General features: G+C 37.8%; 1 protein-coding gene across 1 annotated transcript in view; it reads left to right on the forward strand.

Annotated features, from left to right (window-relative positions):
- Positions 1–13,986, forward strand: part of sorcs3a (sortilin related VPS10 domain containing receptor 3a) — a gene marked incomplete at its 5' end in the record, with an annotated part of 250,852 nt that overhangs the window by 202,017 nt on the left and 34,849 nt on the right. Inside the window, 6 exons of the mRNA XM_081360716.1 lie at positions 625–727; positions 3,378–3,454; positions 4,719–4,810; positions 6,005–6,112; positions 10,035–10,152; positions 10,251–10,384. Coding sequence (XP_081216842.1) covers positions 625–727; positions 3,378–3,454; positions 4,719–4,810; positions 6,005–6,112; positions 10,035–10,152; positions 10,251–10,384 — 632 coding nt within the window. The remainder of the gene's footprint in view (positions 1–624; positions 728–3,377; positions 3,455–4,718; positions 4,811–6,004; positions 6,113–10,034; positions 10,153–10,250; positions 10,385–13,986) is intronic.

Here is a 13,986-nt window from a genome sequence, read left to right on the forward strand (position 1 = left end):
AAATCACATTGTTTATCCTCTGCAAATTGGTTTCCAGGTGACTGTGTTAACAGCCAAACACATACTAATCTAATAGAAGCATTGCCATTTTGTTTTGTATTGTCTACCAAAAATCTGGCCTTTATGGTTTGAACTTTAGATATTTGGAAAAATATCAAATATGGAATATTCTACATCCGAATTTGAATGGAACGCAGCATTATTCTACATGTGTTGCCTTGCTAAGCGTAGTATCTCTTTGCAGCGTTGTCCTCTATCGTCCTTTAACATGATTGGCTAGGTTTGCTTCATAGATTTATTGCCTTGATTTACCTGAGCTGCTATTTTGTTTACATGCAGATATCCGACCACAAGATTAACAGTACCCAGTGCACAATAGATCACACAGCATTATCCATGGTAGTCCTGGGTCATGACAGTGAATTATGGGAGTTGTTTCTATATCATGAATTGTTTAATATTACGCATAAAGTCACCTACAATATGGCCAACACAGCACTGCTTGTGCGCTTATTGTCTTAGACGTTCTCATGCCTGCGGGATCACATTGGCTTGCTTTGATTGACAGCTACATAATAGCTTTGTTGTGGCTAATGGAGGATGTGTCTCTTTCTCTCTGCTCAGCCGTTTTGCTCGCTGCACCTACAACTGCAGATGTCAGAGAACCCGTACCTCTCAGGCTCCATCTCCACCAAGAGCTCGGCGCCGGGAGTCATCGTGGCTACAGGTAAATGGAAAACCTCAACGACATGTGTGGGACTGTCATGTTCGGTTGCTGTTGTGTGTGTCGGCGTGTTTGTGAGAAACTAAAATGTTGCTCGATACTTCAGGCTGATCAGTAAGAATGCTTTCACACCAGAGCTTTTGCTGTTCGCAGTCAGAGATGTGTCCTGTTAGTTGGTGTTGAAAGTGGTTTTTGGCATCAATTGAAAAAGTGATTTGACATTTGATTCCTCTCAGCTTTGCAATGAGCCGTTCACCCTAAATTACAAAAACGAACCTCAAGAGAAAATTCTGTCATTTACTCAACCTTATGACATTCCAAACTCACGACTTTGTCTTCCGTGGAACATAAAATAAGATATGTTGAGAAATGTCCATACAGTGGAAGTCAGTCTGATAGTGAGCAGCTTGAATGTCTTTTAATGCTTCATTTGCTAACTAGCAGAAGTGACTAGCCAAATTTAAATCTCACTTGTGAAGATTTTGTTACACTTCCCTAGCCTGGAAATCCAGACCTAAATCTGAGAGATTAATGGTCTGGCGTCGACTAATGAAAATCGGCCAGCTCGAGGGGCGGCACCAAGCATGCGTTTGAAAATCTCACTGCATGCAATTGGATAACACTACGACCAATCACAACAAGCCCCATACGCTTAGCTACCAGCGGAGATAACTGGTAGATTAGACTTTTGCCGTATCCGGTCGGCAAAACAGCAAAAACGTCCTTCTTGCAAAGGAACGATTCGAGCGCCGTCTTCTGTTCCTCTTTTAGAGAAAAAGCCAAGTCAAACTCGTTCAATCTAGCAGCCAAAGACGTTTCAAACAACTGGTGTTCATCCATAGCCATCTTGCAATGTTTACTAATGACTTTGACGTCACAGCGCTGTCGTCATCTGTTTAGCTCGCCTCTGGCCCAACTATATCAGATAACCCAAAGTGATTGGTGCAGCTCGGATACAAGGGAATATTTAATGAGCATCATTACTCGACGCAAGTAAACTCGCGAACAAATTCAGCTTGTGCTCTTATGAGAACTCTGGATTTCCAGGGTAACACTTCCCTGCTATTAATTAGAACAAACTAATGCAGTTCCATGCAGTTATCAATGTACAGTAATGCACAATATTCTCTTATGTGAATGTCTTCATATTTGCTGGCGTTTTTTTGGCTTATGCAATGGTTTTGATGCATGTTCGAGGCCATGCACCAAAATTTTGTAATGGTATGTAAAACCAGTTTTGCACAGAAATATCCATCTGTACAAAAGTTTTCAACATTGATAGTAATCCAGTGTCATAACTTATTTTTCCTGTACTTTAATGTGTGGCCAGGTGTTAAATATATTGTCATGAAATCACCTCAAGTGCAATCATTTATTAAATATACAGGATTTCTCTAAACATAAACATCTCTCTCATTTCACATCTCCAGCGGGTTTGCTGTTAAAGTTTTCACTCGAAGGAAATAAACTAATTTCTCACAGGCAACTCAAGGACGTACCGTCACTTCCTCTCAGTTCATTCTGACAGTCTTAGAAGACAGGGCAACAGCACACAGCAGAGGCGACTGCAGGCGGTTATACGCTAGTCATCATGTTTGTGTGCGTAGGCGTAAAACAACATCGACGCAACAAAACTACACAAGAGTATCAGTTCATCTGTGAATATGCAGCACTCTTTCCTTATCTTTTTCATTCGCTCTACTGTAATTCAGAGTCGTTCCCAGAGGGAAATTTTGTTGCTCAGAACTTTCTCTTTTAGAGCTTCAGAACACTGACTCAGATGTTTCTCCTAAAATTCACAAAAATTAGACAATTGTTTTCATGCTGTAAGAGTTTACAGATATAAAATGAGTGTGGATAATATACAGTAGCTCAGACCATTTGCTCTTGGATGATTAGAAGTGTTTGAGTTCATATTGAAATATTTTAATAGCCTACTTTTATTCTGCAAGGATGCATTATACTGATCAAGAGAGACTGTAAATACATTTATAATGTTACAAAGATTTTGATTTCAAATAAATGCTGTTCTTTTGAACTTTCTATTCATCAAAAAATCCTGAAAATAAAGTATCATGGTTTCTACAGAAATATTAAGCTGCAAAACTGTTTTCAACACTGGTAATAACAAATGTTTCTTGAGTAGCAAATCATCATATTAGAATGATTTCTGAAGGATCATGTGACACTGAAGACTGGAGTAATGATGCTAAAAATTCAGCTTTGCATTGCACAGAATGAATTGCATTTTAAAATATATTAGAATAGTTACATTTTTTTTTAATTGTAATAATATTTCACAATGTTTCTGTTTTTACTGTATTTTTCATCAAATAAATGCAGCCTGGGTGAGCAACAGAGACTCAAAAACATTGAAAGTGCACATCATTGTTTTTGTCATGATGTGAGGGAACATTGCAGTCAGAGCTGAGTGTGTTTGTGTATGTGTGTTTATGCATGTTGTGTATATATTGAGCTTGTATGAGCATGAATTGAGCAAATATTGAACCATACTGCCTGACCTCAATTACAAAGGCTGCTTATTCATATATAAATACATATTTGTTGGTTTATGGATTTTGAATGTGGTATGCTGGTTTTTACATTGTTTCATTATTTAACACAAATGTTTTTTTTATGGTTTATTTCCTAGGAAATATTGGCTCCGAACTGTCTTACAATAATGTGGCTATGTTCATTTCATCAGACGCAGGCAATAACTGGAGACAGGTATGGCTGCTTCACACCTCTGTACTAAAAATATCTGTACTAATTTAATTTAACAATGTTAAATTATCAAGATTTATATGTATGTATGTATCTGTGTGTATATATATATACATACACTCACACTATATAATTCCCATTCTGTTATTTCATAGTTTCAACTTTTTACTGTACATTTTCATTTAACTTTTTAATGGATTTTATTTCGTTTTTTACCCAAAGGGACATAAAAATCAGCAAAAACACAATTCTTATGAAAGAGCCAATAATTGCAAAACCGAAAAGGTTAAACCAGAGTGCAAAATCTAGCATAAAAAACTAAAAGGCAACTTTACACAGCTGAGTTAAGGCTGCCCTATTCCTGCTCAACATTTTGTGCAAAGACGCAATGCAGCATGAAGCGCTTCTGTGCCACCTTTGCAGTGTAAATTTGGCATTTGTCTGCAAGAAAAGTACTCAAATTTGTTCAATATGCAAACTACCTTTAGGGGCTTTCGCACCGGAAGAACCTTTTCATAGTTCCTAGAACCATTGGCAGAAGTACCCGGATTTCGGCCGTGTTCGCACCACAGGAACTAGGAATGATTTTAGTTTTTAGAATGGAACTAATTTAGCTCTTACTTCAGAGTAGGGTCTAAACCAGCACTATAGGAACTACCAGTGATGTAAGTGTACGCTGATTGGCCGAACGCACATGAAAAACCAGCACCCGCCATTTAAAAAAAAGCTGTGTAATCACATAGATTATAGCCTATATATTTACTCCACAAACTACGAACATGGAAAACAGTGATAGATGGACCTCTCAACCTTTACGCTAAGGGAGAAAATCCAACGCAACTTTGAGGGGACCAAGCGAAACATGATTATGTATTTCTGCTCAGCTAGCAACACTGGACATCAACCACACGGCAAACGCCAGTACCTTTTCATGTACTGCCTACTTTTGTATGTATAACAGTTCTATCTAATAACATATTATACGGAGAGTACTGTTTGCTTAGGCTCTGCCGTTCTCATCGCCGTCAAAATAAAGGTCCGCCGTGCCGTCAAAATAAAAATCACAACAACAAGCACGGCTTATATCACTTCAGAGTTCCTACTGACGGTGCGAATGCAACCAGGAAAATGTTCCTAAGGAAACCATTAGTTCTCTGGGAACCACCCTGGTGGCTAGTTCCTAGAACTACCCAGTGCGAAAGCCCCTTTTGTTCAGATTTGTTCAATAACATGAAAATAACTCCATGTTGTTCTTCCCATGATGCAGATTTTTGAAGAAGAGCACAACGTGTGGTTTTTGGACAAAGGTGGAGCTTTGGTTGCCGTGAAGCAGCCCACTGTGCCCACTAGACATCTTTGGTAGGTGAAAATAAGTTTGATTCTGCCAGGTTTATTCATGCTGGTTTGGTGAAATGCCTGCTTCACTTGCTTCGGTCGGCTCTCTGTGTCAGTTCTGTGTTATTGAGATCGTTGAAGGAAAAAAAAAACACCTTGGTGTGGGTCGAACATGCTCCCAACAAGAACAAAAATGAAACAGCAGGACACAAAGGCTGCCAAATAGCAGATTGGAATCAGTTTTTTTATGTGACGAACCATGGGAAGTGTTCCATATTAAAGCCTCCCACTTATCCCCCCTGAGTTCACACATTGGTTCCTCCTTCAAATTGGCCCTCCCTGGTTTTGCTTCAGTGATGTTTAATCCTCCAGAGTCTTAAATCTTTTCTCTCTTATCACTCAAAGCGTTTGGCTTTAGTTTTAGGCCCACTGAAGTGTGGCAGCTTCATTTTTTAGTTCTCTTAAATAACTCAAGCAAGACAGTAAGTGGAGTCACAACTGTGGAGGGCAGTCGTGTCATTTCCTGCAAGTATGACTTCAAATAACAGCCCTGGCTGCATGTTCTCTTAATGGATACATGTCAACACTGCCTCAGACTGTTGCTTTTAGCAGACCGGAGACAACTTGGAGGCAACTTTGCCATCACGCTTCAGTCCTTTCCTTGCGACCTTGTCACACATGATACTATACTGTTAACACCTGTGAAATGATGTTGATAAGCTGTCAGAAAGTATCATGATCAAACTTTCAGAAAGAAAGTTCCCCAGCTCTTACTTGCTTGTACTCCCTCCTACCTAAGATGTCAAAAACTTTTTTTTCTAAAGCATTTTTTTTTTCATGTTGTTTCTGTTTTTTTACATTATTTTTCAATGTAAACGTTCGCCAGACGGCCATCTTTAACTTTACCCTTTTTTAATAGTAAAAATGTGTTCTGTGAAAAAAAAAAAAAAATGTAACAAAAATTGTAACACATCTCTAATTCCCAGACTTTTCAAAAACTTTTAAAACAAAACACTTTTGAAAACAAAAAACAAAAAAAACCTTTCAACAGAAACAGGATAGGTTGACTAAATAGAGTAAATTGGACATTTGACACAGTAATGCTAAATTAAAACATATCTTACAAACTTAACACTATTCAAAACCCTCATGACATTCGTTCTTCTATTTGATGTTTTGTCATCCACTGACATTTGAACATCTCGATGTCTGCTGCAGGATCAGCTTCGATGAAGGTCGTCAGTGGACACGTCACAGTTTCTCAGCCATGCCGCTGTTCGTGGATGGTGTTTTGGTGGAGGCAGGTGCAGAAAATCACATCATGACGTAAGTATATAGAGGTTTGTTTTTGATCGCCATCTCACACAGCCTGTGCATCCTCATTATGTCCTATTTTTTCGAATAGATTCATGAGAAAACGTTAATTAATCAGACTCCTAAGCTAATGCTCTTAGTCTCAGTGAACCAACAGCATTTCTCATTATGTCTCAGTGCTGGTGCTGTATCTAGTTTAACAGGGTCATTTTGTACTTTTTAATTATTACTTTAAACACACATTAAACAATCCTTGCAGTATTGGATAAGATAGAATGGAAATGATCAGGTTTATTGAGTCTACAAACAGTTTTAGTGGGCGGACCTTGGCCAGTTACAGTGGTTATAGAGCCCATGTTTTATGTCGTTAGGCAAAGGTCTGGTATATGTATTTCTTCTGGTGTTTATGAATATACTGTTTCTGGCTGTCTCATTACAAATTCGCTATAACTTTACTTTGTGACTATCTATATTAACATGGTCTGTTTCATAAATCTTTGTTCTGTTTGTTTGCCATGCTTAAAATATGTCATGATTAAAAATAAGAGAATTAAAGAACTGTCAATAAGAATAAACAAATATGAACAATTGCATATTTATTTATTTATTGCATTATCCAAGTTAGTCAGGACAGTATACTATATATCAGAGTGCATTTCTACAAGAGTGAACGATATGGGCCATTCAATTGTTCACTCTGTATTCAGATAATACTATTGACCCTATATCGGGCACTTTATAGGATACAGGGAGCAATTTTAGACATAGCTAATGAAGTAACCCAGGATTGCCTGGCCTTTGGAGATGTACCTATGGAATGATATTCCGGACATTATTCAAAAGGAATTGCAAATTGTATTTGCAATTGCTTTTTCAAATTGTGGACGCATAAAATGTGACATAATCCAAACGCAAATGCAAATCGCGCATTACTGTTTGCATTTTCGTTTAAGCGAACGCACAGTGACTGCCAAATTTAAAATGGAAATGCAAAGTCCATTTGCAACTGTGTTTCCCATATCTTACGAGTCTTGACCCTGTCATATTTAAATAGCAATTTCAATTACCAAGTCTGCTTTTTCACTTTCTCAGCGTCGCGTATGTAGCCAGCCAAAACTCAAATGAAATCGCAATTCCCTTAGCATTTCCATTTCCGATGCCTTACACAGAAACCTGTCAATCAGCGTCAAGGGTGGGATTAATATGGGGCGTGTTCGTGTTGGGACGTGACGTCACTCACAGTCGACGGTTAAGAGGTGATGCCCTGAACAGACAGACGCCGATTTATTTTAAACAATGGAGGTAGTTGGTGAAATTGTGGAGGACCTTATGATGCTCGCGCAGCAAGTTGATGACAGTACATCCTCTACAGATGTAGGTAATGTAACAAAAGTCACAAAATTCCATGACACTGAGATAAAGATTTGGTTTTGGTTTAGTTTAAAATTAATATTTCTTAAACCCTCATGTTGTCTTTGGGTTCTGTTTGGATCTCATTTGATATTTTCCCCCCATTCAAAAAAACATATCTCCCTTATCTCAGTGTCATGGAATTTTGTGACTTTTGTTACATTATTTGTCTAAACACACAAAAAAACCTGGGTTTGATTTAATTGGTCTGAAAGTAGCCTATGTATAATTTTGTTTTTGTCCATTTCACAGTTGAGATTAATTTAAAATGATTAAATCCCACATAAATCTAAACAAATAGACTACACCATAAATGTAAAGTGGAACAAACATTATCTCTCTCTCACACACACACACCAGCCGCGGCGCTACATTTTAACTCCGGGCCCATCCATTTCTACTATGGTTTTGTACGTTTCTTCATTCGGATCTATTTGCTATCCATTCAATTCTAAACAACGCAGTTTACATGCTTTGTCCTTGTTACATTATTCATTAAGTGATAATAATAATTAGTGATATTAATAATTAGTGACATAATTATCAGTGAACTTGATAAATGTTGCAGATATGTTTTACTATGCATGCAAACAAATGCCTTTCAACTTATGCATGCAAAATTCAGAATAAAATGAATGTGCAGCAATTTGTACAAATAGAGAGTCTGTATACTATACATGTTGTAGCCATTAAATAAGCTCATTTAGTTTCATATTTGTTAAAATATTATAATGTTATTTTTTCATCTATGTTGATTATGAAAAGTGAACCGCATGAGTAAGATAGGATGCGCAATATATCGAGAGATGTGGGTCAGACGTGATTTTGACCACTTTTTGTTTTGTAGAAAGACTTTTTTAGTGAATTTCGTTTTGTATAAATTGTATCTTAATTTTAATATTTTTTTTTATCAACCAATAATTTTTTTATTGCCTGGATTTAATAAATTAAAAAGGAAATATAGCAGACAATAAAATCATTGAGGCGCCCGCGCGGTCATTGCATTGCTCGTGAACAGGAGCGCATCTCATCCTAAATTAACGAAACTCAACGTATGCCTCACAGACATGAAATATATCTTAAGAAAGCCCAAAATGTATTTTTAACAATTTAAAACGAAAAGAAAAAGGCTACTCTCTGATTATGTAATCCATGATGTGCATTTCTCTCTATAGGCGCGTTCACTATATGGAGATGACGATCGTCAACTTCATCTTTACAGCTGTTGTTGCTGTTAATAAACTAAAAAAATAATAGGCCTATAATTTTATTAAACAATAAATTAAATTAAACTGTAATTGTCTTAAAAAAGCAGCAAAAAAAATCAGTTTTTTTTTTAAACCTATGCTAACTACGCATTAAATTCAGGTAGTCGCTGTCCTCGGTGCCGCAGAAAAGCACTGAAACGGAGATGAAGGGGAACCCGTTTTTTGTTTTTGGCTTATTTTAACTGGCCCATCCAGTTTTCTGGAGGCCCACCTACAATCAAAATCCTGCGCCGCTAGTGACACACACACACACACACACACACACACACACACACACACACACACACACACACACAGGTTTAACTGCAACAGACAGCATTTTTATTGAATTTCGCAAATTGAGAACACTTATTTGAAGGGGTGAGACCTAGCACCGACACTCATCTCTTGTGGTATGTCCAGTAAAGGACGTCCAGGTTCTTTAGTTGTCCTGTCCTTCACAAAAAGCCTATTATTAGCTACTTCACTGAGGTTGGCGAAGACAACATTACTTATGTTGCTGTTGGTCAAGGCCACGAAAACATTTAACTTATCCAAAATGAAATGGCTTCTGAGTAAGAGGACATCTGTAGAGGATGTACTGTCATCAACTTGCTGCGAGCATCATAAGGTCCTCCACAATTTCACCAACTACCTCCATTGTTTAAAATAAATCGGCGTCTGTCTGTTCAGGGAATCACCTCTTAACCGTCGACTGTGAGTGACGTCACGTCCCAACACGAACACGCCCCATAGCATAATCCCACCCTTGACGCTGATTGACAGGTTTCTGTGTAAGGCATCGGAAATGGAAATACTAAGGGAATTGCGATTTCATTTGAGTTTTGGCTGGCTACATACGCGACGCTGAGAAAGTGAAAAAGCAGACTTGGTAATTGAAATTGCTATTTAAATATGACAGGGTCAAGACTCGTAAGATATGGGAAACACAGTTGCAAATGGACTTTGCATTTCCATTTTAAATTTGGCAGTCACTGTGCGTTCGCTTAAACGAAAATGCAAACGGTAATGCGCGATTTGCATTTGCGTTTGGATTATGTCACATTTTATGCGTGCACAATTTGAAAACGCAATTGCAAATACAATTTGCAATTCCTTTTGAAAAATGTCCGGAATATCATTCCATATTGTACCTTTTTTCAAAGTTTAATTCCAATGCATACATTACACGCCTGAACCAGCTAATGAAGGTCCCCTGGTTCACTTGAAAATGAGTGAGTAGTTTGAGAGTTAAGCCTTTCTTTGTCTATTGGCAGTTTTTTTGGACACTTCAGCCACCGGTCTGAATGGCAGCTCATTAAAATTGACTACAAGTCCATATTTACCAGAAGGTGCACAGAGGGAGACTACCAAACCTGGCACCTGCATAACCAGGTGATTTTTTTTTTTTTCAAGGGAAGGGAAGGGAGGGGAGGGGAGGGGAGGGGAGGGGAGAGGGCAATAAATTGTAGCTGACTTTAATATTTTCTTAGGGTGAGCCATGCATAATGGGTCAAAAGCAGATCTACATGAAGCGTCGTCCTGGAAACTACTGCATGGTGGGATGGGACAACTCCAGGATCCTTTCTGCAGAACCCTGCATCTGCAGAGCACATGACTTTGAGTGGTGAGTGAACAGCACACCTCACCAACTTAACCAGCTAAAGCTTATTAGATCCACACAGTGATCCAACAGCTAAATCTGTCAGGCTTTAGTTTAGAGTCCAGTTCTCACTATTACCTAACATAAACTATGACTTTTGCCTCAATTAACTCCTAATCACTGCTTATTAATAGCTAGTAAGGTAGTATTGGGTAGGATTGAAGAATGTAGAATATGGTCATGCAGAATAAGTCATGCTTTATAAGTACTAATAAACATCCAATACGCTAGTAATATGCATGCTAATAAGCAACTAGTTAATAGTGAGAATTGGACCCTCAACTGATGTGTTACCGCTGAATCTAGTAGAATGGGCAATGATTCCCTGCGTACATGTATATATTTTCCTCTGCTTTTGAAGAAACTGTCTTCAAAGCTTTCATTTACTTTAGATTTGCTCTGTTATTAATTTGATCTGACACCAATTAAAAGGTCTCAAATGTAGACTGATTGTAATTATATGCTGATCACAGTTGATGAGATGTTATCTTAATTTAGACATTTGATTATTATTATTATAGGTATGCTTATACTCCCATTGCTGGTCACATTCTCACGAACTCACTAGTCTTAATATAATCAAAGTGTAAAAAGTTGCAAGCATTGCTAATCATAAGAAATGTTACTTGAGCAGCAAATCAGCATATTAGAATGATTTTTGATGTGACACTGAAGACTGGAGTAACAATGCTGAAAATTCAGCTTTGCCATCACAGGAGTAAATAGTGTTTTGAAATATTAAAATATAAATGTATAATAATATTTCACAGTGTTTACAGTTTATACTGTATTTTTATTAAATGAATACAGCCTTTATGAGCATCTGAAACGTATTTAAAAAAGAATAATCTTTCCGACCCCAAACTTTTGAATGGTAGTGTATGTCTGAAGCTCCCATATCAACCTCCCACTGGCCTTAGTATGAATCCAGATCACAAATGTATGCTAACATCATAATAAAACTACTCATAATATACTTGAGTGAACTATTTTAAAAGCAAAAACAGTTTAAACAGAGCAAGACCTGAAACTCTTTAAAACAGAGTTTTATATCCTAGTCTGCTCTTTAGGTGGGCTCGCAGGTATTTATAAAACCTTCATGTTTTGTTCACTGGGAGCCAGGAGCTGTTTTCAAAGATCTCAGAATAGACATAGTGCTTCTACAGCAGTGGGCTGGTTAACCCCTTCTGTAGGGTCAGTGTAGATGGGATCAAGATGCATGACACAGACAAGCTTTTGAAGTCCACAGGGCTAAAAGAGGATGAGAAGATTGAGGTTCTTTATCATCATATTCTTTTGTTGTCTGTCTGGAGCTCCTTTTAAAATACTTTGGGATCTATATCATTTATCACATTTGCAGACCAAGTGTTCCATCTTCTTCCAACAACGCACCGTGTATCCTTACTTTCTCTTTAGTACATTCTCCTGTGGAGAAAACCCAGTGGAGGGATCTAAACATTCATCTTCTCTAAATGCAAGTAGTCCCCAAGATTCCTCTTTAATTTGCCCAGTACTTTGATTCTAATGATAGAATTTTTCATTAAACAATTCTTTGTTCAAAATATGAAACGGAAGGACCCCCTAAAATGATGATTTCTTTGCGAGGACCTTCTTCACGAAATAAGAAAAAATTTCAGCTTGTTATTGTTAATGCAGCTTACAACTGAAATCGGCTGAAAATCGACATCTGGGATGACATCTTAACTTGTTTCTACATTGACTTGATTTTATCCTTTGAAGTTTGCACTTACATATTCCTGCCAGACTCTGTATATGTTTACACCATTACCTCTGCCGTCACAGTTATCTTCTCTTGATAACTGTGATAAATATATAATTCTACATTCCATGTCATTTATATAAAAGCTCTGCAGCGTATAATTTGGAAGGAAACATTGATTCCCTTTTCTGTCAAGGGAAATGATCATAGAAACATTTTATCTTTGCTGCATTTATTTTTGACAGAGGGCAGTCGAGAAAGGAAAGCAGTTTAGGAATTACTAAACAAGGCCATTTTGCAAGCTGGACTCAAACCTGCATGTAGAAATGAGCACTAGCCATTAAGGATTATTAGCCTTAACCAAGTGATTTAAACAATACATTTCAAGATGTTGTCTTACAAGCAGGGCCTTAGCTATAGTGTCCGGGGTGCAGATTGTTGCTGTGGGCCGTTGAAATCACGTTCCCGGTTAAGTTGTGGCAGGGGCGATTTTAGGATTCCGATATTGGAGGAGCTCAGGCCCCAAAGAGGGAATGATTAAAACATAATACATGTAATATACATTTTGTATATCAGGGTAGGTAGGAACATTACAGTAGGTTCTACACTACCTATTAGGTCAATCCCTGAATGTTGATTTCATATCAAATCATTTTAACTAAACAGCTAGTATTCATTCATATTCATTAAAGGGTTAGTTCACCCAAAAATGAAAATTATGTCAGTAATTACTCACCCTCATGTGGTTCCAACCCCATAAGACTTTGTTCATCTTCGGAACACAAATTCAGATATTTTTGATGAAATCTGAGAGCTGGTTCACTATGGTGGCTGCTATGTAATTTCATCTGCCGGCCCAGAAATTGTTTAAATAGTCCAAGTGACTAAAGTCAACCTTAAGTTTATCAAGCGACGAGAACACTTTTTGTGCGCAAAAAAATAAAAAATAACGACTTTATTCAACTATTAATCTTCTTCTGTGTGGGCCTCTGACATGAGTTCACGAGAGCACCTCGAAAGATGGGTCTCGATGTAAGTGGGTCTAACCATGTTTAAAATGGTTCTAAAGTGTGCATTTCATGGATGTCCGAATCGTGAGAAACCAACGAGAAAACGTAAAAGTGCCTTACATATGCCGCAAAATGAATGGCTTACCTTTCACACTTTCCCATCAAATGATCATGAGCGTCATCTTCTCAGTTCTCGCGCATGCGTCGTGGCTTTCGTGAACTCAAGTCAGATACCCACACAGAAGAAAATGAATAGTTGAGAAAAGTCATTATTTTTTCATATTTTTTGTTTTAAAGTCTTACGAGGTTGGAACAACATGAGGGTGAGTAATTACTGAAAGAATAACATTTTTTGGGTGAACTAGCCCTTTAAAGGAGAACTCCGGTCAATTTTAACATTGAGCTAATTTTTTTGTAAATTTGGAGTGCTGTCAATACAGAGAACAACAACACAAATCGGTGTTGCCTACACCGTGTTATCCTCTTTTTAAAATTTGCACCCTGTTGACTTCAATGGGGCAAGTTTTAAACCTGCTTTTAGCCTCTTAACATCCTTGATGTGTCATTACAAGTGCCCAGCCATGTGAGTGATTCCTTCAGAGTGATCACGGGTGAATCTGACTGCAGTAGATGTGAAAGATATGAATAAAAATGATGTTATTTCAGCCAGCGCACATACCTGTATTTACATCCTGTTTTCGTTCGAAGTCCAAAGTAATCAATTGTCGAGTTCACGCGCGTGATCATAGGTAACTAAACCTATGCGCGTGAACTCGACAATCGATTACTATGGGCTTCGGCCGAAAACAGGAGGTTTATTTTCTAGGCTGGAAATA

The sequence above is a fragment of the Scardinius erythrophthalmus genome (genome assembly GCF_964197995.2).
Source record: "Scardinius erythrophthalmus genome assembly, chromosome: 3".
In the NCBI taxonomy this organism is placed as follows: Eukaryota; Metazoa; Chordata; class Actinopteri; order Cypriniformes; family Leuciscidae; genus Scardinius; species Scardinius erythrophthalmus.